This window comes from Agrilus planipennis, unplaced genomic scaffold (assembly GCF_000699045.2).
Source record: "Agrilus planipennis isolate EAB-ADULT unplaced genomic scaffold, Apla_2.0 scaffold173, whole genome shotgun sequence".
Classification (NCBI taxonomy): Eukaryota; Metazoa; Arthropoda; class Insecta; order Coleoptera; family Buprestidae; genus Agrilus; species Agrilus planipennis.
In genome coordinates this window covers 392,658-417,289 of record NW_020438948.1, presented here as the reverse complement: position 1 = coordinate 417,289, position 24,632 = coordinate 392,658, and the positions used below count along the sequence as shown (strand labels likewise).

Here is a 24,632-nt window from a genome sequence, read left to right as displayed (position 1 = left end):
AATGAAGAAGTAATCGAAGCTGTAAATGGTTATTTTGAGGAGCTTGACGAATCAGTCTATAGAGATGGCATTAATAGACTGGAACACCGCTATGAGAAATGTATCAGCCTTGGAGGAGATTATGTTGAGAAATAAAAAAAAAAAATTTTTAAAAACCTTGTTTTTCTTGGTCAGGCCGGAAACTTATCAATCCACCCTCGTATATATATATGTACCTATACGTATAAGTCGTCTGAATAAAACTTATTTAATTGGGTCCATACATTTTCAATTTACACTAATAATAAATATTACTTGTCTCCTCAAACGCTAAATGGAAGTACAAGTTTTTGTGTACACCTTTTCAATTCTAATCCATTTAAATAAAATATCTTAACTACGAAAATAGGAAAAGCGGTAAAAGGCTTTGACCCAGGGACAAACATTTACTTTGGGTACCGTGTTACATATTGAATTTAAATTAAAATTGCCCCTTTTAAGATGAGTTTCAGTTACCATTTAAAAAAATACTACTTTGTCGAAAATGTTCAATGATTGCATGAAAAATTTTTCTGCCCAAATAAAGCATCTTAAGATGAAGAGTTGAATCACAAATGGGTAAAATTGAACATTAGTGTATATCTATAGTTAAGTCGGTTTTGCAAAATTAGTTTGTAATTTGGTGGTTAATTTTACTCCAGTTTCTATTTATAACTTAGTTGCTATAGGAAGACGTCTATATAGATCGATCTATTCTGTACCTACACTAGACATGTTAATATTACTAGCCAAAAAAGTATATATTACCTTTTTAACATTTAACAGCATACAGTTTTCAGTAATTTTAGGAACAGAAATAACATCGTCCAATTCCAAACACCAATCAACTTCCCATGGACCCCACAAACGACATTTGTTAATTTTAATTAAGTGCCTATTGAAAATCAAAATTGTTAACTTCGAATTTTCTCAAAAGTAATTTTGAGAAATTTCGTATTGCCTCATATTAATAAGCTAGATGATGGTATTTACGTACCATACAGAGGTGGTTATAACTTACGTTACTGACTAACATGGAGTCTGTTCTTAAAACAGTATGGCCTACAATTGAGTTGGGACATGATATCAAAAATCAGGGTAAAACAACTTTTCTTATAGAGATTAGACAGCAAGAGCAATCATATCGTTGAAAAAATTGTTTTCCCATCATCTTTTCGTTAAAAATAAGTGAGAAAAATAAATTCTCAAGCCGGTCGATAGCGTGACGTCAGAACTGTAGAGACTTACAGTTACAATATCTACATTTAGCCAGAGTCTAGTGGTCGGCTATCAACCGCTTGATTGTGTTGCATTGAATATTTATTAGATATTTGTTGTAGTATTATTATGAAGAATGTTCCTTATTTGTTTATTGTTAGCTTAGATACAGTATTTGTTAAATTTCTACAAAAATTATCCATCACATCTTGAAGGAACCCTAACGTTAGACTGTCAAATAGAAGGTATATTTAAATCATTTTTTTTGAACTAGGTGAGTTAATTTTTTACATATCTACAAAACGCCCAAAATATCTACAATATTTCTTATATTTGGAAATTAAAATACAAGTATTTTCATCTCTAATATTACTATCTATCTAAGAAAGTTACGTAATGTTACCTTTACCTATTGACCGTTAGTAAATGTTGTGATAAGCGATAATTATTCGATTATTTTAACTCTGAATTCTCGTAATTTACCTAAAATAGTTATATTTGATTATCAATGACTATGAAAATACTGCAGTAGTCGTAACGAGTACTCGCAATCTATTACAGTATAGTGACGTCACGCCCTCCTTCAAAGTAATAAAAACTTTCTGAACTTTTGGATCCCAGCGGTTTTCGAAACGCTACAGTGGTCTCAAATGGACCTCAGAAAAAAAATGTCATATGAATAGATTCCAAATATGTAATTTAAAAAATCTTCATGTCCCAACCCATTTTTCGGGCGTTGCCATGATGATGGATTGGATCGTATAGAATATGTTGATGACGTAAACGCAACCTCTCATTATATTTACAGTAAAAATATATATATTTTTAAATACTTACTGTAGCGTCACTATTACTATTGATTTAGTATTTTTGTTTAGCGCCGCGTAGGCCCAATATACGTCCCCTGCAAATCGACCATTTTGAATAGTTTCCGTTAAGTAGTTTCCAACAGATTCATAGCCAGAAAATGGTTTCAGACCCTTCAAAATAAATGTACTTTCAATTAAAATATGCTCACTCTTTGCGCATATCGCATTTATGTTATTTAATTGAAATATTGATGGTATTACCATATAAATGTTACAATATCGCGTAAGCCTTTGCTGAATATGTATTGGTTCATTCAAAAGTGCCGCTCTGTGCAGGGCTTCAGTAGCAATTACTATACTGTTAGATTTATCGTCCGGATGTCGAGTTATCAACGATAGTAAAGCTTTTCCGGTACTTTTAAAAAATGTCTCGCCATCGTATAAAACACCTATAAATATTGAAATTAAGAAATGAAAGGTACCGATGTTTTTATGGTTATACACCTCTGTTGTTTTTAATTATAAGTTGCTCTAAAGCTAGCGTCACTCCAATATGGAAGTTACGATAACCATCTAGTACGGCAGTCGGGACGAAATAATTCTTCTGGTAAGATCCGTGTCTCCCAAGTCTGTAGATATTATCTAACATTTGATTTGAAAAAACATTGGATATCATTTGCTCAAGGGCCGCCGTGGACATATTTAAATGCCCTAATAAGCAACGGTAACCGTTTAGTTGTGCTGTGGGGACCACATCTTCTAAAGACCTAATCTATAAGAAAATTTAATTTTTATTATGATATTTATTGCCTTACGAAGGGAGTCAGACAGGGATGATGCACACTGCTACTTTTTAATTTATACATTGAAGACGTAATCAACATCATTAAAGACACTACAACTGTAGGGATAGATATACAGGGGCAACAGATTAGTATGCTTAGATTTGCAGATGATATAGCAAGGAGGAGTTAGAGATGGCTTTAAGTAAGAAAGAAGTGGTACAAATAAAATTAAAACAAAAATACTGGTATGCAAGGGAAGAAAAAGTAGGAAAAGAGCAAATGTAAATATAGGAGACCAAATATTAGAAGAAGTGGCTGATTTGAGGTATCTAGGAAGTCAGATAAGTCAGGACGAAAGGAGTAGTAGGGATATAAAGCAGAGGATAGCGCAGGGTCGTGTCGCCTTCAATAAAAAGAAGTCATTTCTACGCTCGCGAACGATTAATTTAGAAATTCGAGAAAGGTTGTTAAAGGGGTATGTTTGGAGCGCGGTGCTGTAGGGGTGCAAAACGTGGACGGTGAGCGCTGCGGAAAAGAAATGGTAGGAAGCGTTCGAAATGTGGTGTTACAGGCGAATGATGAGTATACCGTGGATAGATAAGGTTAGAAATGAAGAGGTATTAAAAAGAATAGAAGAACAGAGAACTCTATAGAAGTCAATAAGAAATAGGCGAGATAGGTTGGTGGGAGACCTTCTTAGGCATGAAAGTATAGTCAGAGACATATTAAAAGCAGAATCGGGAGAATGGGGTGAGGTAGACTTAGATTAAATTACTGTTCGCAAATAGTTAAGGATTTGGGTTATTCTAGTTTTAGGGAAATGCGAAGATTAGCTCAGGATAGGAAAGAGTGGAGGTGCGTGTCCAACCAGTCTTAGGACTGACGATCTTATGATGATGATGATGATTTATTGCCTATTTATTTATACTGAATATTGTCGGTGCTCATCATTCATTAGATTAATTAAAATAAACTATTTTCATTCCAACCTATTTCAATGAAAACAAAGTCTAACCTCTTGCCATGAATCTTTTCTATGAAAAGCATTTTGACAAAATTCGTGAGTATGAAAAAACAAAAGACAATAGAGAGAAAACCCCCGTATAAGTTAAACAACTTTTGATAGTTTAGGTTGACATTTTGTTGCTATCGAATGTCAGTATGACATCCCACTACTTACACTTGGAGACGAAATTATTGGAAATGCGTAAGGGTTTATCAAAACCTGTATTCCTAATACGTGGACGTAGAATTGTTGCAAAAATTGACACTTGAAATTTTGCCATACTTCGTTCACAAGTTGTTGGAAACTCTTTCGAATATTGGAACATTCGTAGTATGCAATTCTGAAAATGTATGTATTTAATTTCAAAAAAATCGAAGATATGGGTAATCGAACCTGTGCTGAACATTTTGAGCCGGTACAAAAGGTAACAGTTGTAATGGAGCAGTGTAACTTAGAAATTTGGCAAATGGGAGATGAATGCATCTTAAAGGTTCTTCTGGTCTATTTGCAAAATTTATCTGAATAAATATATCCGAAATTTTCATACTTTCAATAACTATTTTTTTGTCATACTTTTCCTAGAAGCAACCACATTTATTACTATAAAAATCCCCAATAATATTTAATATGTAATTATTCTGGATTACCTTCAAGTAGTTTTCAACTGGTTTTCGTATTTCTTTTATATCATCTATGTAACATTTTGATACGTCTTCTGAAATTTTCCAATTTTCCGTAAATAATTCTCCTAATCTCATATTAAAATGGTTTTCGATACTACACGAGAACTGTTGCATATTTGCCCTGAAGTCTTTTATTATCCAACAATCTTTGTTGAAACTGAAAACGCAAGATAATTCTACGAAAGGCATTACGTTTTTCAAATTTCCTGCCGGCATTGGTCGAAGAATTACTGAACTGGAATATTTATTGTCAATTTGTAAAAAGTTTAAGAGCAAATTCACTTGTTGGTTAATTTTTGATTTTCTATGTTGGAGATATACAGCGGAGTTGTGAGATCGGCGTAGTTCGGCTAAAAATGGTTTCAACATAAACATCTTTTCGAAATCGATGTGTATATAATCCTTAAGTTGGCACTTTTTGTATCCTAGTCTGTACTTATCTTCGATCCACGAAGCCAATTCTACCGTAAGAGTCTTCCATTTGTGACCCACGTTTACTTCCCAAGTTGCCGGGGAACTGGTAAGACTTAAACAGGCTAATTCTTTCTTCAGATTGTGCTGACTAAATACAGAAATTGCTAAGCCAGATAAGGATAGCAAAAATTCAGTATGACACATTTCCACAAAATTCGTATCTTTAATTTGCTGAACCAAGCTATTCTGTTGAGAGAAAACCAGCACTCTTTGTGTACCGTTGTAGTAACAGATCCAATATATTTTGAACTTGTTCTTCCTTGTTTTGTTAATTGGTGATTTCAAAATACTTTCGACTGAATCTGATTCTTCGTTGCTGGAATCGTTCGTTGATGAACTTTGTTGCGATCTAAATCGTCGTCCATTTGAGGTTTGATTAATTTTTTCTTCACCAAATCTAAAGAGAAATTTTGTTCAAAACGTCTCGTAATAATGTAGAGAAACGAATAGGTGCATACCCATTTTTTTCAATGTCAATGAAGAATCCATGCCCTCGATTGTTATAAACATTCCATATTAATTGTCTAGACTTTGACGGTTCATCCCAAGTAAAAAGTAGAGAGTGATTTGGATTTAGGACATGTGTTATTGGCTGTTCCGATTGTTGAATTTTTAGATAGACCTCAGGACACATGTTTTTTATTAGAACGGGGGCATCTCCAGATTGATATTTATGGAATGATATACAAAACGGATCGGTTTTTCCCCCTTCTACTAGCACAGTTAAGGCACTCTAGAAAAAGTAGTTTAATTATTGAAAATTACTGTTTTTGATACTAACTTACTCCTTTATCCATTCTCAGGACTGTTAATAGTCGAGAAGTTATTGAAAATGCTTGAGATATGAAAGTACTGTCTCTGTATTTTACTTGCATTTGCATGGATGATGTTTCAGGCCAAAATACGAATGTTTCGTTTGGGGGCAAATCTATCCAAAGATCTGTTTTTTCATTTACTTCCATGAACCTACAAATTGATGAATCGTTTTGATAGGTTATTTATATACAGTTGCAGCGTATACTATTTCTAACCGTAGGAATTTATTGGTATTATTGGATACCAAGAACGTTGGTAAGAAATAAACTATTTTGGTCAACATTGGGCATGTTTTAGACAAGCTAATGGACAAAATAAAGCAATATCTTTTACTTCTATGTACATCTTTACAGACAATTAAGCCAGTAGTTCCAGCAGCATCCAGTCCAAAATCGTTAGACCACTTGGAATCATAAACCTTAACGGTTATTGTACGTTTCATGTTTGGTTTGAATGTTAACAGCGTTATATCTCCTTTGCTGTTTTTAAAAATTGAATTGGTAGCACTTATCTTCAATAAAATTTTTCATAATGATACGCCATCAAAATAAACTTATGTGAATATATATACCTTTAGCTCTAACGGTAAACCAGTCTTATTGATTATCCAATAAGGCACGTATACGTAAACAATATTATTTCCCTTGTTAGCTTTTACATTAATTAGCAATTGTTTCATGTTAGATTTTCGCTCGCTCGTCAAAGCCACAACCTTTTCGTCCAATTCTTTCGTTATGCTCACGACTCCAGACCATAATGTGCCTTGCAGTATCACCTTAAGTAGGAACTTTTGATCTTTACTCATATCAACGGAATAAATACTTGATAATTCTGCAGGTTCTATTTTCAAATGTTGTTTGAGATCGATATTCTGCACTTCTATAGCGTACGGTAAATAATTTTGTAAAACTAAAGGAGGCAGGAGACGAATTATGTAATTTGGAATTGACTGCGAATAGGAATGTCGTATAGATACATTTTTCTCCAATTCAACCTTAAGAGAGAAAACTTCTTGATTTGTCTTGTCTTTGGGTTTGCACACAATGTAGTTAGGTGTATCAAATTCGGTTGCCAAGGTTTTCCAATACAACCCTTCATCGGAAACGTAATAAGTTCTGAAAAATAATTTTTGATCTTTCTGTGATAAATCAATTAACAGGACAAGAAAACAATAGTAACGTTTGACAGAATTTATTCGATTACACAACTTTGGCCAGATAGTATAGGAGAAATAGGTTTTACCCTTAGACAAACTACACCTTAACGAAAAAAAAAAAACGGGTTTACGTATTTCGAAAGGAAAGTTGAATTCATGTAAAAAAGATGTTTCGGTAAAAAAAATTTGCAAGTTTCTTCAAGAATAAATAACTCCGGTACTGATACATATTAAGACTTGAAATTTGTGCAGGCTGTAGCAATGGTATCGCCAAGGGGATGTGAGGAGATAAGGGAGGAATAATTTGGTCAAATGTGAATACGATTCCATGTAGTGTGCACGTTAGTGTACGTCGATATACTGTTTTGCCTGACTACGTGTTAATTTTTTTGTCTTTTGCGTAGACCCCTCCGTCCTTGTAATATGGAATTAATAGAAATTTATAAACTTCTAATGTTAGATGGTCAAAACTGTATGTCCGGAGCGCGGAGTTATACAGGTACGAACGGAAAAGGTTAAAAGCGTTCGAAATGTGGTGTTAAAGGCGAATGAAGAGGATACCGTGGATAGAGAAGGTTGGAAGAGGTTTTAAAAAGAATAGGAGAACAGAGGACTACATGAAAGTAAATAAGAAATAGGCGAGATAGGTTGGTAGGACATCTTCTCAGGCATGAAGGGTTAGTCAGAGACATTAGAAGCAGAAACAGGAGTTCACGATGACCGCAGGTGGACCTAAATTAGATTATTGTTCACAAATAGTTAAAGATGTGGGATGTTATAGTTTTAGGGAAATGCGAAGTTTAGCTCAGGATAGGAAATAGTGGAGGTGCGTATCCAACTAGTCTTAGGACTAACGACCTTATGATGAGAAAACTCCAAATGTGGTTTTGACAACTGACAATTAATTTTTAATAAAGTTCACTAAATTCACTTTGGGAATCAAAACTAAAAATTGTAGTTTCTACTATCTTGCCCCGCCCCCTATCTCAACCGACCCATCGGCTGGCGATGCCCTTGCGCTTAATCTTACTAAGTAGTTTTACTAAGTGCACCAGAAAAATACGATTAAAAACAGTTAATTTCGGTGGTGACTGGCAGCAGCTCGCGGCACCGGCAAAAATTTACTTTTAGTGGTTGCCGACTTCTCCTTCGCTCTCGCTTCAAAGATTGTTCTTCAATAGGCAAGCGATATTAGATATTAAAAATTTATCTGTTCTTACTCTGCATATGCCGGTTGAATAAATAATTTGCAATGAAATGCTATAAAAAGAGGAACATGGAACTGTTCATGGGGTTCTAGTACTGCCATTCGCATTGTAGGTTCAAAGGGGTTTTTCATGTATCCAATGGGCTCCAAATTTAATTTCTGGAGGATGGCTGGCTCGTAGAAAACACTCATAGCAAAACATGTTTCATTTCGTATCTAAAATGGTTTTTGATTTTCATTATTCCATCTAATCATGCTATCAATGAGAATAACTTACTTCAAGAGGGGAACTAACTGTAATAGTTTTTATTTTCCCAACGGTATGCTTAGCAACCAAATAATACATTTCTGGATTAGAAACGGATTGCAAACTGATTAATTTTTCCCATGCGCGTTTTGGACAATTGGTTTGCATTGGTAAAAATCCAGGTACATAGACTTTCAAAAAATGACGTTGTGCACTTTCATATAAAGTTGCAGTTGTTTGAGGAGGAAAATCGAAACATTCGGCAATCTCGAAACTACAGCAAAGGTCGGCATCCATTTTTGCAAGTTCATCACTATCAATATCAGAGATATTCGATTGTATAATAATAAAAACTATATAATAACATTTATTAATTTAAATACCTTTCTTTAGTTGAAATATCGCAGTTTTCTCTCGTTGGGCTACTAGGATATGAATCTTGACTCTCATACGTCTTGGAATCAAGTAGCACATATTCTTCGCTATTGTCCTTGCTGTTTCTTCGAAGCAATTCTATTTTTGTATTAGGGCCAATTTCATTAACTATGTTTATACTGCTCTTGTTATGTATCATTGAGAGAGTCTTTCCAAAATAAGAGATATTTAAATCTTTAATAACCTTCAATAAGGAAGGTGTTATTGTGATGTTCAGCGTTTCCTTTCCATCAAGTATGACGTATGTTGCTTTTTCGAAGAAATCAGCATCTGTTTCAACTTTGTTACTTTTAGAATGAGAAGTCGAATCCTCATCAAAATTTTCATCTTCGTCACTGGATGATTGTTCTACCGAGCTCGCTTCGCTTTCGTTCCAATCTCTACGGGAGTTCCATGATGTTGTAATTGGTTATTACAATTTCCACAAACTTACCCCGTGAAAAGATCTGATATGGCAGACATAAGTTTGTCATTAGATCCTTCTTCGGTTTCAGAGTCAGATTCCTGAAGTAATGAAGATAAACTGGTAGTTATTCTACGTTTTTGATTATTTCTTAACGTTGTAGGTGGTTCCATGTAGACCATCTCTTCGTCTGAATCTTCATCGCCGCTGAAAGATTCCAGATTTCTTTTCTGATTTTTGTTTGTATCTTTTTGCATCCTAATTTCAGGACAAGTTATTATTGGCATTGCTCTATCTTGAAATACCTTTATCATTATTTCCCATGGTTTATACTCACATTCGTTAACAACAACCGGATCTACGAATGGTTCCCATTCTTGAGCATTCTCATTGAAATAATTCGCTTGTAATGTTACTTGGCACGTAGAATTTAACATGTGTGACCAACCACAAATTGTCATTTCAATTGAAGATTTTAACATGAAAACTGGAGTTTCTTCAAGATGAAGCACAACGAGAAAGTCAGTCTTGGACATCAGAAATACTTGATGGATTTTATGAACAGGTGGTTTAGGATTTACATAAATATTCTTTAGCTCGTCCTGGGTTTCGGGTAATTTCTTTGATTCCCATAAATCGTCATGTTCAAATGATTTTTGTGAAAACCTTTTCCCAGCCCTTGAGGACTTTCGAGATGTTTGATCAGGAACTCTAAAATGTTCCGCGATATCGTGAAGAATGTCGGTAATAGAATGGACAACTCTATCACATATATGAATTTGTATAGGCGATACTGATAATGAAATTTTCTCTCCTTTATCTTCGGAATAATTTCTCGCTAATTCAATTTCACACCTCTTCAAGACTACGTAAGAATCAGAATAGCTTAATCCAGAGTCGTAAAATAGAGTATGTATTCCAGAAAGAGACAAAACCAAATTTAAAGTATTATTATGTCTAGAATAATCCAGTAAAACTTCCGATCTCGTAATAAAATATTTCTGTTTCTTGGAAGTGCTTTCAATAACAAAAATGAATTCTGGTTTATTTATTCGTAAAGCTACAGTTAAACTGGAGGTACAGTTGACCGTTGGTTCTTGTTCTGAATGATCACTTATGTAACCATGGTTTACAATACCCAAATCTGTATTTTCTTTTGGTAACGATTCCAAGATGAATATTGCAATTTTTTCACAGAAAGGCACGGACAGACTTAAACTTAAACTTCCAATTATTGTATCTACAGACTTGTCATTGGATTTGTTTTGAGTAAATGTTATATCTATGACAGGCGGTTTATTTATTGTTACTTTGGCATTGTTATTCGCACTGTCTTCCGCAGTTGACTGTAAGATACTGAAAAAAAGTATTAAGAAATAAGATAGCGGCTTCTGCTTCCAGTTGTTCAAAAAAATTAGAAGAATTAGAAAATGAAGCAAAATTATAATTTTTATATTCACTATAACTTACTATTTATTACATGTGTTTACGTCTGGTCCTAATTCTTCTATTGTAATCATCTCAGCATTAAACTTTCCCTCCAAAGTTTTGTCCGTGTAAACCACAACATACAGAGCAATTTCGGCTAATTCAATTTTACAAAATCCATGATTTAAATCCCTAATTGGCGAGCTTAATAATTCACTAGGATCGAAAAATAACGTTACATGTAAGCCATCCAATGAAAATTTCAACGAAATGTCTTTCTGTTTCGGTTTGCAAAAAAAGGACTCTAATTTCTTAACGGCTTCTAAGGATTCATCCTCTTTAATTGGGACCTTCTTCTTTTCAGGGAGCAAGTTCAAAAGCTTTCCTTCACCTATGTTGTCTGTGTAACAGGCTATTAGTGTTGACAAATCTCTCTGTCCTACGTTTATCTGAATTACGTCCAAGTTTCCATCTACTTCCCAGGATATATTCGTTTTAAGAGAATTGGATTGAGATACGTAGCTTTTTACATCCAAATTTAATCCAAGCGGCTCCAACATTGTTTCCTAAATAAATATATATGCATTAAAGTTCTTCAAATTGATCGTATTTTTTATCTAACTTGCCTGCATTTCTATGTTTGCCGTTAAACCCATTACAGCTCTTGATAAGCATATCTGATCAAGTTTAACAAGAATATTATCAACAACATCGTTTGAGTACCTCTTGAAGAAATTTTCTAAATGTAATTCGCCTAAGTGGGAAATAACAAATAATTAATAAGCTTTGTAATTAATTATTCCACTCTACTTGCCTGTGTCAACGATAATTACATTAGGAGAATCGGATTTTTGAGGAAATAAAATAACCGGACCTTGTAGATTTATAGCAAGATGTATTTTGGAATTTGGTTTTAAGGTTTCTGTTATTTTGGAAATGTTCCTTGAGAAAATTTCATATAGACTCTCCACGCAAGAAATCATTTCCATTCCCAGAAGAAAGCGCTACAATATTTGGAATTAATTTCTGAAGGAAACAAAATATTGGAGTCTGCACCTGGAACTGCACAATTAGTTTATAAAGGAATGTTATATGTAGTCGTCCCAAATAAAACTTGAAGGTTCCATTGGTGACAATTTTGTCCTCATTCCCTTGATTTTGCTCCACTATGTGGGTTGCATTTTGGACATACTTTACTTCATACACCTTTTCACCATCAGTTGTCAAAATCTACGTCCAAATTCAGTTTTAAAACGTACCAAATGTTAAATAAGCGAAGCGAATGAATAGGAAACTCACTTTTGGATAAAGTGTTACTTCAGACAAATGGTCTACAGAAATATGTCTCAGGAAAGACTTAAACACAAATCGTTCGTTTGCCCGAAAGAGCAAATCAACTTCCAGTCCAGATATCTGAATGCCCATAATGTCAAAATCGGAGGCGCATACTTTTATGTCCATTATATTGAGTCGACCTGATTGTGAGTATTTAACAGCTCCAGGAGGAACAGGAGTATTCTTACGAGAGTCCGAAAACGACGCTTTTATCTTCGCCCAAGTATTTTTGACCGAAGGGATTAATAATCCAGAAAGTTTACTGCAAATGCTGAAAAAACAGCTGATTATTTTGAAATTCACTTCTTTTCAAAATGCAAATGCTTACGTATAACACAGATATTTTGTATATTTTAAAAGATTTTCAGTCGCTTCCTGATGAAGAGTTAAATGGACAGTGTCAAAATCCGCAACGAGGGATGTTTCCACCCCATGAAAATGTGTCCAGAAGTCTGGGCATTTTGCATCTACCTACAAAAATTTATCGCCAAAATGAATAAGCGATAGTATTTTGGACTTAAGCAACTCACCCTTCTATAAAGTAGAACAAAAATGTCTTCTTTACTCGGAAAAGGACTATGAATGAGATCTAAATACTGACCACTACAAGTAGTGTGGCATTTGTCTGTTAAACAAATACTTCTCACCGAAACCTGATAAGCTGGACCATAAGTCATGTAGGCCAAGTCAACAGTGACTTCATGAAGTCGAAGAATAAGGTACTGCTTGTCTGTTGCTGCATTTGATCGGAATACTGTCAACGTAAACTATTAATTGAACTATAATTAGTGACGCAAATATAAATATTTATTTAACAAAAGTTGACGTAGCTTAACGAAAAATAATTGTTTAACCTCGTAAAATTAGTGTTACCTCGTTAAAGCTAAACCTGAGAAGAGTTCGAATTGTATTGTTGGGGGAAATATTGTCTTCAAGTCCTGGCAAATCTATTACTCTTGCAAATGCTTCATTCATATCCTGCTTTGGCATTTCCACATTTCTGTAAAAGAGCCACATTCCAGTTAAAAGCAACATTAGCCATCGTTTCATAGAAGTTAACCATTGTTTATTTGAAATTCACGTACCTTTTCTTATCTTGGTTAGTTGAAGACGTCGAGGAGGAATTGTCTTTAGATTTCGGTTTGCTCAATCCGGTTGACTTTTTGATAATAGATAATACATGGCAATGATAAGAATAAGAATTTCTAGTGAAAATAGTGTCATTCAACCACCTCGATGCTCTATTCTGAGGAATTTCGTTCCTCTTACTCTCTAGTAATGAATCAAAGTAGTCGAAAATCTGCTCTAGCCTTTTTTCTCTGATATTTATTTTAAAGTTTTCAAAAGCAGAGCTAAATTTGTACCTGCAAAGTATTATTGTATATATTTGTGAAGCAATTTCGGTGTCTTTGTGTGAGGAATACCTTGGTATGTTCGAAACGTCTCGGACGCGTAACGCGTAAAAAGCTGAAATTTTTGTCTTTGGCAAAATATGCAATTCAGTGTCCTTCTCTTTCATTGATTCCTTCCAGTTGTCTTTTGAATTTCCGAAAAGGACTTGAATGTCGGAACACTTAATGTGTAAGCGGGAATATAGTTGCTCCTCCATTTCCATTTGAGTGGCAAATTCAAGGACGTCATTTCTTTTCCATAATTCGGTGGTGACTTCTATTCTCCCTAAATCTAATATCAAAAGACTACTGTTCCTAAAAATATCCGGTGATTATTTTACGCATAATATCCACATATAAAAGCAACAATTTACCCTGCAATGTTGCCATCCTCTGGGATGATAAAGATAGGCACCTTTAAGTTCAAATTTATATCCCAAAAATCATTCACCTTTTCGTTTATTTTTCGACAAACTATTTGAAATAGCTTGACCAGCATTATTTCCAGCATACTCTCGACAGTAACGCAATTCATTCCTAAATAATTATTTATCTTTTTCATTGCAAACTAAAAAAGGAAATGAAATTTGTCCTAAACTGTTTCATTGGTTTTTTTCATCAACTTGCCATATCGTAAACAACTTCTATTGTACTTAAGCTAGATGTTAGTTTGTAGGTACAATTGTAAGAGTTTGGTTTTTTCTCCAAATCTAGCTTAAAGAAATACGCAGGACTATCGGGAGCATGTTCGGAATAGAGCACAGGTGTCAGATGTTCGTTAGCATTAGCTCCTTCAACAACTATACCTTCCATTTTTAGAGATAAATTGTACGTATCATCCTTAAGGCATGGTACAAAAGTAGCAATAATTTGAGTTAAAGTGATCATCAGAATTTCAATTCTTTTTGGATTTAAAAATGACACGCACAAATTTCCCATCCTAAATTGATATTTATGTTCTATAATATATGAAAAAATGTTGGTTTTAATAATTCAGTAGAATGATGTACTTTTTACCTATTGTGATTTCCTTTTTGTTGGAAAATTTGCTGGAAAATCCGATTTTCTCACATAAAATTGATTTTTCTGGAGAGGGCAGTAGTACCCAAAGACTCTTATCCGTTAAACTAAACAATTCCACCTGAAACATGGTTTTACTTACAGTAAAGCGTCGTTATTGATTATATACACAACACACAAGATTTAACAAAACCGGAAAAGTTAGTTAAATCGATTATGCAAAAAAACAGAAAATGTGTATATTTTTAAATGAAAACTACAAAAATAAAATTAAGAGTTGAATAATATGGGTCAGGCATTAAATAATTAACTTCTTAATATCGTAAATAATTTATCTGATTGCATGTTAACCTTGGAAGGGTCCACCCATTAGCGTTATGTAAAACAAAACAGAATTTAATTAATTTTCAATTAGCTTGAAGAAATAATTAGGAAGTTTTATAGATCTAGGATACAGTAGTAATAATGTAAGAAACGAGACAAGGGTCATTTTGATAGAAAATTAGGAAAAGGCAGATAGGTGGAAAGAATATTTAGAGAACCTATACACAGACCTTGAATTAGGAGATATATTAGAGAAGGAAGATAGTGTGGAGATAGATGAGGTAGATTATTCCATAATGAGAGAAGAGTTCGATGTAGCATTAAAAATCTTAAAGAATAAGAAGGCGCCAGGTGTAAATGTGATACAAAGGGAAATTCTAAAACATGCAGGACAAGAGGTTAGAGATCGTGTGTTTAAACTAGTCAGATTTACGAGACGGGGAAAGTTCCAGAGGATTATAAACGAAACGTGGTAGTAACCATACCTAAAAAGAGAGGCGCGGATAGGTACGAGACATTTAGAACAATTAGCTTAACTTATTAGGGGAAGATCAATTTAAATATAAGTAAGACAAAAATACTGGTATACGAAGGAAGGTGGGCGCGGCTGAAAGGAAAAGGTTAGAAGCGTTCGAAATGTAGTGTTAATTAGGATACTGTGGATAGAGAAGGTTAGAAATGAAGAGGTATTAGAATGAATATGAGTAGAGAGGACTATAAGAAATAAGCGAGATAGATTGATGGGGCACCTCCTCAGGCATGAAGGTCTAGTCAGAGACATATTAGAGGCAGAAACAGGAGTTAGGAGGGGTAGAGGTAGACCTAGATTAGATTACTATTCGCAAATAGTTAAAGATGTGGGTTGTTCTAGTTTTAGTGAAATGCGAAGATTAGCGCATGATAGGAAAGAGTAGAGGTGCGTGTACAACCAGTCTTAAGACTGACGACCTTATGACGATGATAGCATGAAGATTTTCGTAAAAGTTTTTCAGAAAAATCAACGTAGTATATTTCCAAATGTTATGCGTAATTGATAGTATCATTCCAATATGACCTTCCTTGATGACCCCCAAGTTAACGTGATAGTATTTTATATAACGTTATATAAGCACGAAATCTAATTAATAATTAATAAATCTCACCTTACGTTTAGCTTGTTGCCGTGCTATAACGATTGTTAGTAACGTTAAATTATCTTCGTGTTTTTGAAGATCAAGTTTGAGCTCGGTATCATTAGGATTCATCAGTATGACTTTGTACGCTTCAATGTACTTTTTGTAATGTTCTCTGACATTCTTTACCCTCGTCCACGTGTATGGCCTAATTCGTTGCTCTAATAACGCCTGACAGGCGTATCTCCACCAAGCCTTCTTGTTTTTCAAAACAGCTTGCGACGGCCTTAGACTCAAATAATTCCAGCTAATCAACATTCTTGAAAGTGACTTGTGAGTTTCGAGAATTGAATAATACTGATCTTTTGATATTTGGATGCTGCAGTCGTGGACGACCATGTCGCTGTTGATTTTCGTAATGTTACCCGTTTCGGATTTGTTTATTGTCATTTTCATTTTTAATGTCATTGGTTTCAAAACTGCTCAACATTAAGGAAATTGGAAACAATAACCAACGTTTATATCTACGCATTTTCTTACCAAAATCAAAATCTTCGCCGTTGAAAGAAAAATTCTGCATACTGCTTGCCATACTGTTCCTCCACGTGTAATAATCAGAAGGAAAATTCCAATCAGGAGGCGTAATATTAACGTTCCAATATGTATATAACGCTTCTACTTTTACCAGATAGTAGCACGTTGTAGAAGATTCATTTACTTTACAAGCTTTCCACTTACTGCAATACAGTTGTAAAATTATTCTAAAAGCGTCATATCTTTTCAAAAGTGATTTATGATCATGGCTTTGCTCGCATATACTTCTATCATCACATTTACACGCTACTACCTCAACCACGTCAGAAAGAGGTTTAGTACGTTTCCTTTGAATGACACTCTTTTCCAATTTCCAATTACTTTTTTTTTATGTATAAAAATTTATCTACTCTTGAGATAGTAAGAAGCCTATCTAATTATTTACTAGCATACTTTAAAGAATCCTCAATAATTTTTAAGAATATTTAATGTTTTGGAACAATCTTCAAAAATGCCGTGGATAGAAGAGGTTAAAAATGAAGAAGTACATAGACTAGATGGGTTGGTCAGATACCTCGGGCATGGACGCTATTTAGAAGCATATTGAAAAAATAAACACATTTCGTAAATCGTTAGAGATGTAGTTATCCTTACTATTTGAGAAATGCGAAGATTGGTTCAAGGTAGGAACAAGTAAAGGTGTGTGTCCAATCAGCCTTCGGAATGCAGGCCTTATGTAACTTACAATTTTTATAAATATCATCTTTAATTTTTAGCGACACCTTTAGGAATGTCCTTTTTAAAAAGTGAGTTCCTTGGGTCAGAAAATGTTATCAGAGTATACTTTTTATATCTATAGGGATAAATACACTATATAGAGAGGGAAAGTGGCGAGTCATATTACATATATTTGGAAGTAGATCGAAATCAATTTCTACTTTACCTATTGGTAGGTTCTGCAGAAATGCTGCCAATACAAAATCCGCAAGCGATTGGATATTCGACGCTAACCGTATCCTCATATCTAATATGTATATTGGTTAATGTAATTTGCATATTGTTTACAATGTTTGCAACTAAATGTTCCGCGAAGGACTGCGGTCCTCCTATATTAAATCCTTCGCTGTCGAGTTTTCCTAACGCTCTCCTTTTAAACGCCCTCAAAAGCCTCTTGTCTTTTTCCGAATCGTACTTCTCAAACCTGACTATTGGTTTAGCCAGAATATGAATGTTTTCTATATTCACGACAACCGGTTGCGACCATAAACGGTTCCATGGTATTTGCAACCATATTTTTCCAATAGTACCCATTACTACTTCTATGGGTAGTTCCAACTCGTACTAAAATGTTGAAAATGTTTTAAAGGTTGAAGATAGTACAAGTTCTTGGTAAATAATTTATAGAAGCAGTTGAACGCAGATCGCGGTTTCGATCATATTCCCTAGTTCCCATCAGCACGCCTCAGCCAGTCTCGATAAATTACCGACGAGACCGAAAGAACTGCTTAAAAGCGAGTTGATACAATATCTAGTTATGGCAATACATATATCGTAATCTACTGATATCTGCCGCTTACTGAAGTATTTTATATGTTAGACAAGGTCCTTACTAATGTATCTAAGGCTGGTCAAATTTTGAGAGATGTTCCGCTTTATTCAAAAGATTTTGAAAGTTGGGCTAGTTTAGGACAGTTTTCAGAGAAGTAGGTGAGATTTTCAAATAGATATGGCCACAAAGAAATGAACTCTTTGCGTTACCTATATACGTAATGTACAAGTAACCAAATTATTAAAGAACATTAAATTCTTCGTCAGTAACTTATCGAAACTCCTTACCTGGATAGCGATTTTGATCTTATTGATCCGTATCATGAAATCTTTCGTACATTTCCATAACTAAGATACTGTCTAAGCTTAACGTCGCGTGGGGTAGAGAAATTTAAATAGGTACTTTCTAAATTCAAGGTTATTTTAGTTTAAATCAATACTGAACTAGAAGTAAACAGAAAAGTAAATTGATTCTTGAACTTATTTTTAGAAGAACTTTATATTAAAGACTTGACGAGATGGAATTAAAATGAAATTCCTCAGAATAATAATGAAGGCTTTATTACAGACCATTATTTTCCAATTTGCCTGCAATACCAACGGAAATTTCTTATGTTTTTGNAACTAGTCTTAGGACTAACGACCTTATGATGAGAAAACTCCAAATGTGGTTTTGACAACTGACAATTAATTTTTAATAAAGTTCACTAAATTCACTTTGGGAATCAAAACTAAAAATTGTAGTTTCTACTATCTTGCCCCGCCCCCTATCTCAACCGACCCATCGGCTGGCGATGCCCTTGCGCTTAATCTTACTAAGTAGTTTTACTAAGTGCACCAGAAAAATACGATTAAAAACAGTTAATTTCGGTGGTGACTGGCAGCAGCTCGCGGCACCGGCAAAAATTTACTTTTAGTGGTTGCCGACTTCTCCTTCGCTCTCGCTTCAAAGATTGTTCTTCAATAGGCAAGCGATATTAGATATTAAAAATTTATCTGTTCTTACTCTGCATATGCCGGTTGAATAAATAATTTGCAATGAAATGCTATAAAAAGAGGAACATGGAACTGTTCATGGGGTTCTAGTACTGCCATTCGCATTGTAGGTTCAAAGGGGTTTTTCATGTATCCAATGGGCTCCAAATTTAATTTCTGGAGGATGGCTGGCTCGTAGAAAACACTCATAGCAAAACATGTTTCATTTCGTATCTAAAATGGTTTTTGATTTTCATTATTCCATCTAATCATGCTATCAATGAGAATAACTTACTTCAAGAGGGGAACTAACTGTAATAGTTTTTATTTTCCCAACGGTATGCTTAGCAACCAAATAATACATTTCTGGATTAGAAACGGATTGCAAACTGATTAATTTTTCCCATGCGCGTTTTGGACAATTGGTTTGCATTGGTAAAAATCCAGGTACATAGACTTTCAAAAAATGACGTTGTGCACTTTCATATAAAGTTGCAGTTGTTTGAGGAGGAAAATCGAAACATTCGGCAATCTCGAAACTACAGCAAAGGTCGGCATCCATTTTTGCAAGTTCATCACTATCAATATCAGAGATATTCGATTGTATAATAATAAAAACTATATAATAACATTTATTAATTTAAATACCTTTCTTTAGTTGAAATATCGCAGTTTTCTCTCGTTGGGCTACTAGGATATGAATCTTGACTCTCATACGTCTTGGAATCAAGTAGCACATATTCTTCGCTATTGTCCTTGCTGTTTCTTCGAAGCAATTCTATTTTTGTATTAGGGCCAATTTCATTAACTATGTTTATACTGCTCTTGTTATGTATCATTGAGAGAGTCTTTCCAAAATAAGAGATATTTAAATCTTTAATAACCTTCAATAAGGAAGGTGTTATTGTGATGTTCAGCGTTTCCTTTCCATCAAGTATGACGTATGTTGCTTTTTCGAAGAAATCAGCATCTGTTTCAACTTTGTTACTTTTAGAATGAGAAGTCGAATCCTCATCAAAATTTTCATCTTCGTCACTGGATGATTGTTCTACCGAGCTCGCTTCGCTTTCGTTCCAATCTCTACGGGAGTTCCATGATGTTGTAATTGGTTATTACAATTTCCACAAACTTACCCAGTGAAAAGATCTGATATGGCAGACATAAGTTTGTCATTAGATCCTTCTTCGGTTTCAGAGTCAGATTCCTGAAGTAATGAAGATAAACTGGTAGTTATTCTACGTTTTTGATTATTTCTTAACGTTGTAGGTGGTTCCATGTAGACCATCTCTTCGTCTGAATCTTCATCGCCGCTGAAAGATTCCAGATTTCTTTTCTGATTTTTGTTTGTATCTTTTTGCATCCTAATTTCAGGACAAGTTATTATTGGCATTGCTCTATCTTGAAATACCTTTATCATTATTTCCCATGGTTTATACTCACATTCGTTAACAACAACCGGATCTACGAATGGTTCCCATTCTTGAGCATTCTCATTGAAATAATTCGCTTGTAATGTTACTTGGCACGTAGAATTTAACATGTGTGACCAACCACAAATTGTCATTTCAATTGAAGATTTTAACATGAAAACTGGAGTTTCTTCAAGATGAAGCACAACGAGAAAGTCAGTCTTGGACATCAGAAATACTTGATGGATTTTATGAACAGGTGGTTTAGGATTTACATAAATATTCTTTAGCTCGTCCTGGGTTTCGGGTAATTTCTTTGATTCCCATAAATCGTCATGTTCAAATGATTTTTGTGAAAACCTTTTCCCAGCCCTTGAGGACTTTCGAGATGTTTGATCAGGAACTCTAAAATGTTCCGCGATATCGTGAAGAATGTCGGTAATAGAATGGACAACTCTATCACATATATGAATTTGTATAGGCGATACTGATAATGAAATTTTCTCTCCTTTATCTTCGGAATAATTTCTCGCTAATTCAATTTCACACCTCTTCAAGACTACGTAAGAATCAGAATAGCTTAATCCAGAGTCGTAAAATAGAGTATGTATTCCAGAAAGAGACAAAACCAAATTTAAAGTATTATTATGTCTAGAATAATCCAGTAAAACTTCCGATCTCGTAATAAAATATTTCTGTTTCTTGGAAGTGCTTTCAATAACAAAAATGAATTCTGGTTTATTTATTCGTAAAGCTACAGTTAAACTGGAGGTACAGTTGACCGTTGGTTCTTGTTCTGAATGATCACTTATGTAACCATGGTTTACAATACCCAAATCTGTATTTTCTTTTGGTAACGATTCCAAGATGAATATTGCAATTTTTTCACAGAAAGGCACGGACAGACTTAAACTTAAACTTCCAATTATTGTATCTACAGACTTGTCATTGGATTTGTTTTGAGTAAATGTTATATCTATGACAGGCGGTTTATTTATTGTTACTTTGGCATTGTTATTCGCACTGTCTTCCGCAGTTGACTGTAAGATACTGAAAAAAAGTATTAAGAAATAAGATAGCGGCTTCTGCTTCCAGTTGTTCAAAAAAATTAGAAGAATTAGAAAATGAAGCAAAATTATAATTTTTATATTCACTATAACTTACTATTTATTACATGTGTTTACGTCTGGTCCTAATTCTTCTATTGTAATCATCTCAGCATTAAACTTTCCCTCCAAAGTTTTGTCCGTGTAAACCACAACATACAGAGCAATTTCGGCTAATTCAATTTTACAAAATCCATGATTTAAATCCCTAATTGGCGAGCTTAATAATTCACTAGGATCGAAAAATAACGTTACATGTAAGCCATCCAATGAAAATTTCAACGAAATGTCTTTCTGTTTCGGTTTGCAAAAAAAGGACTCTAATTTCTTAACGGCTTCTAAGGATTCATCCTCTTTAATTGGGACCTTCTTCTTTTCAGGGAGCAAGTTCAAAAGCTTTCCTTCACCTATGTTGTCTGTGTAACAGGCTATTAGTGTTGACAAATCTCTCTGTCCTACGTTTATCTGAATTACGTCCAAGTTTCCATCTACTTCCCAGGATATATTCGTTTTAAGAGAATTGGATTGAGATACGTAGCTTTTTACATCCAAATTTAATCCAAGCGGCTCCAACATTGTTTCCTAAATAAATATATATGCATTAAAGTTCTTCAAATTGATCGTATTTTTTATCTAACTTGCCTGCATTTCTATGTTTGCCGTTAAACCCATTACAGCTCTTGATAAGCATATCTGATCAAGTTTAACAAGAATATTATCAACAACATCGTTTGAGTACCTCTTGAAGAAATTTTCTAAATGTAATTCGCCTAAGTGGGAAATAACAAATAATTAATAAGCTTTGTAATTAATTATTCCACTCTACTTGCCTGTGTCAACGATAATTACATTAGGAGAATCGGATTTTTGAGGAAATAAAATAACCGGACCTTGTAGATTTATAGCAAGATGTATTTTGGAATTTGGTTTTAAGGTTTCTGTTATTTTGGAAATGTTCCTTGAGAAAATTTCATATAGACTCTCCACGCAAGAAATCATTTCCATTCCCAGAAGAAAGCGCTACAATATTTGGAATTAATTTCTGAAGGAAACAAAATATTGGAGTCTGCACCTGGAACTGCACAATTAGTTTATAAAGGAATGTTATATGTAGTCGTCCCAAATAAAACTTGAAGGTTCCATTGGTGACAATTTTGTCCTCATTCCCTTGATTTTGCTCCACTATGTGGGTTGCATTTTGGACATACTTTACTTCATACACCTTTTCACCATCAGTTGTCAAAATCTACGTCCAAATTCAGTTTTAAAACGTACCAAATGTTAAATAAGCGAAGCGAATGAATAGGAAACTCACTTTTGGATAAAGTGTTACTTCAGACAAATGGTCTACAGAAATATGTCTCAGGAAAGACTTAAACACAAATCGTTCGTTTGCCCGAAAGAGCAAATCAACTTCCAGTCCAGATATCTGAATGCCCATAATGTCAAAATCGGAGGCGCATACTTTTATGTCCATTATATTGAGTCGACCTGATTGTGAGTATTTAACAGCTCCAGGAGGAACAGGAGTATTCTTACGAGAGTCCGAAAACGACGCTTTTATCTTCGCCCAAGTATTTTTGACCGAAGGGATTAATAATCCAGAAAGTTTACTGCAAATGCTGAAAAAACAGCTGATTATTTTGAAATTCACTTCTTTTCAAAATGCAAATGCTTACGTATAACACAGATATTTTGTATATTTTAAAAGATTTTCAGTCGCTTCCTGATGAAGAGTTAAATGGACAGTGTCAAAATCCGCAACGAGGGATGTTTCCACCCCATGAAAATGTGTCCAGAAGTCTGGGCATTTTGCATCTACCTACAAAAATTTATCGCCAAAATGAATAAGCGATAGTATTTTGGACTTAAGCAACTCACCCTTCTATAAAGTAGAACAAAAATGTCTTCTTTACTCGGAAAAGGACTATGAATGAGATCTAAATACTGACCACTACAAGTAGTGTGGCATTTGTCTGTTAAACAAATACTTCTCACCGAAACCTGATAAGCTGGACCATAAGTCATGTAGGCCAAGTCAACAGTGACTTCATGAAGTCGAAGAATAAGGTACTGCTTGTCTGTTGCTGCATTTGATCGGAATACTGTCAACGTAAACTATTAATTGAACTATAATTAGTGACGCAAATATAAATATTTATTTAACAAAAGTTGACGTAGCTTAACGAAAAATAATTGTTTAACCTCGTAAAATTAGTGTTACCTCGTTAAAGCTAAACCTGAGAAGAGTTCGAATTGTATTGTTGGGGGAAATATTGTCTTCAAGTCCTGGCAAATCTATTACTCTTGCAAATGCTTCATTCATATCCTGCTTTGGCATTTCCACATTTCTGTAAAAGAGCCACATTCCAGTTAAAAGCAACATTAGCCATCGTTTCATAGAAGTTAACCATTGTTTATTTGAAATTCACGTACCTTTTCTTATCTTGGTTAGTTGAAGACGTCGAGGAGGAATTGTCTTTAGATTTCGGTTTGCTCAATCCGGTTGACTTTTTGATAATAGATAATACATGGCAATGATAAGAATAAGAATTTCTAGTGAAAATAGTGTCATTCAACCACCTCGATGCTCTATTCTGAGGAATTTCGTTCCTCTTACTCTCTAGTAATGAATCAAAGTAGTCGAAAATCTGCTCTAGCCTTTTTTCTCTGATATTTATTTTAAAGTTTTCAAAAGCAGAGCTAAATTTGTACCTGCAAAGTATTATTGTATATATTTGTGAAGCAATTTCGGTGTCTTTGTGTGAGGAATACCTTGGTATGTTCGAAACGTCTCGGACGCGTAACGCGTAAAAAGCTGAAATTTTTGTCTTTGGCAAAATATGCAATTCAGTGTCCTTCTCTTTCATTGATTCCTTCCAGTTGTCTTTTGAATTTCCGAAAAGGACTTGAATGTCGGAACACTTAATGTGTAAGCGGGAATATAGTTGCTCCTCCATTTCCATTTGAGTGGCAAATTCAAGGACGACATTTCTTTTCCATAATTCGGTGGTGACTTCTATTCTCCCTAAATCTAATATCAAAAGACTACTGTTCCTAAAAATATCCGGTGATTATTTTACGCATAATATCCACATATAAAAGCAACAATTTACCCTGCAATGTTGCCATCCTCTGGGATGATAAAGATAGGCACCTTTAAGTTCAAATTTATATCCCAAAAATCATTCAC

The 24,632-nt window shown here is 34.4% G+C and overlaps 2 protein-coding genes across 2 annotated transcripts in view; both read right to left on the bottom strand.

Moving 5' to 3' along the window:
* Positions 1–463: 463 nt before the first annotated feature.
* LOC108739581 (vacuolar protein sorting-associated protein 13C) lies at positions 464–17,731 on the bottom strand. The gene is made up of 31 exons (XM_025974761.1): positions 17,345–17,731; positions 16,408–16,604; positions 15,898–16,346; positions 14,429–14,552; positions 14,039–14,370; positions 13,786–13,979; positions 13,445–13,726; positions 13,106–13,384; positions 12,894–13,020; positions 12,551–12,787; positions 12,349–12,491; positions 11,985–12,291; positions 11,742–11,915; positions 11,500–11,689; positions 11,312–11,439; positions 10,728–11,251; positions 9,288–10,613; positions 8,803–9,234; positions 8,450–8,732; positions 8,186–8,388; positions 6,381–6,924; positions 6,025–6,320; positions 5,779–5,959; positions 5,452–5,726; positions 4,484–5,390; positions 4,230–4,414; positions 4,011–4,176; positions 2,550–2,817; positions 2,307–2,494; positions 2,074–2,216; positions 464–913 (listed from the first exon to the last, which is right to left on the bottom strand). The coding sequence occupies exons 1-31, from the start codon at positions 17,710–17,712 to the stop codon at positions 730–732; spliced, it is 9,636 nt and encodes a 3,211-aa protein (XP_025830546.1). The 5' UTR covers positions 17,713–17,731; the 3' UTR covers positions 464–729.
* Positions 17,732–18,951: 1,220 nt separating this feature from the next.
* Positions 18,952–24,632, bottom strand: part of LOC112904549 (vacuolar protein sorting-associated protein 13A-like) — a 9,744-nt gene continuing 4,063 nt past the window's right edge. Inside the window, exons 4-18 of the mRNA XM_025974765.1 lie at positions 24,556–24,622; positions 24,215–24,496; positions 23,876–24,154; positions 23,664–23,790; positions 23,321–23,557; positions 23,119–23,261; positions 22,755–23,061; positions 22,512–22,685; positions 22,270–22,459; positions 22,082–22,209; positions 21,498–22,021; positions 20,058–21,383; positions 19,573–20,004; positions 19,220–19,502; positions 18,952–19,158 (exon numbers count right to left, since the gene is read on the bottom strand). Coding sequence (XP_025830550.1) covers positions 18,952–19,158; positions 19,220–19,502; positions 19,573–20,004; positions 20,058–21,383; positions 21,498–22,021; positions 22,082–22,209; positions 22,270–22,459; positions 22,512–22,685; positions 22,755–23,061; positions 23,119–23,261; positions 23,321–23,557; positions 23,664–23,790; positions 23,876–24,154; positions 24,215–24,496; positions 24,556–24,622 — 4,706 coding nt within the window. The remainder of the gene's footprint in view (positions 19,159–19,219; positions 19,503–19,572; positions 20,005–20,057; positions 21,384–21,497; positions 22,022–22,081; positions 22,210–22,269; positions 22,460–22,511; positions 22,686–22,754; positions 23,062–23,118; positions 23,262–23,320; positions 23,558–23,663; positions 23,791–23,875; positions 24,155–24,214; positions 24,497–24,555; positions 24,623–24,632) is intronic.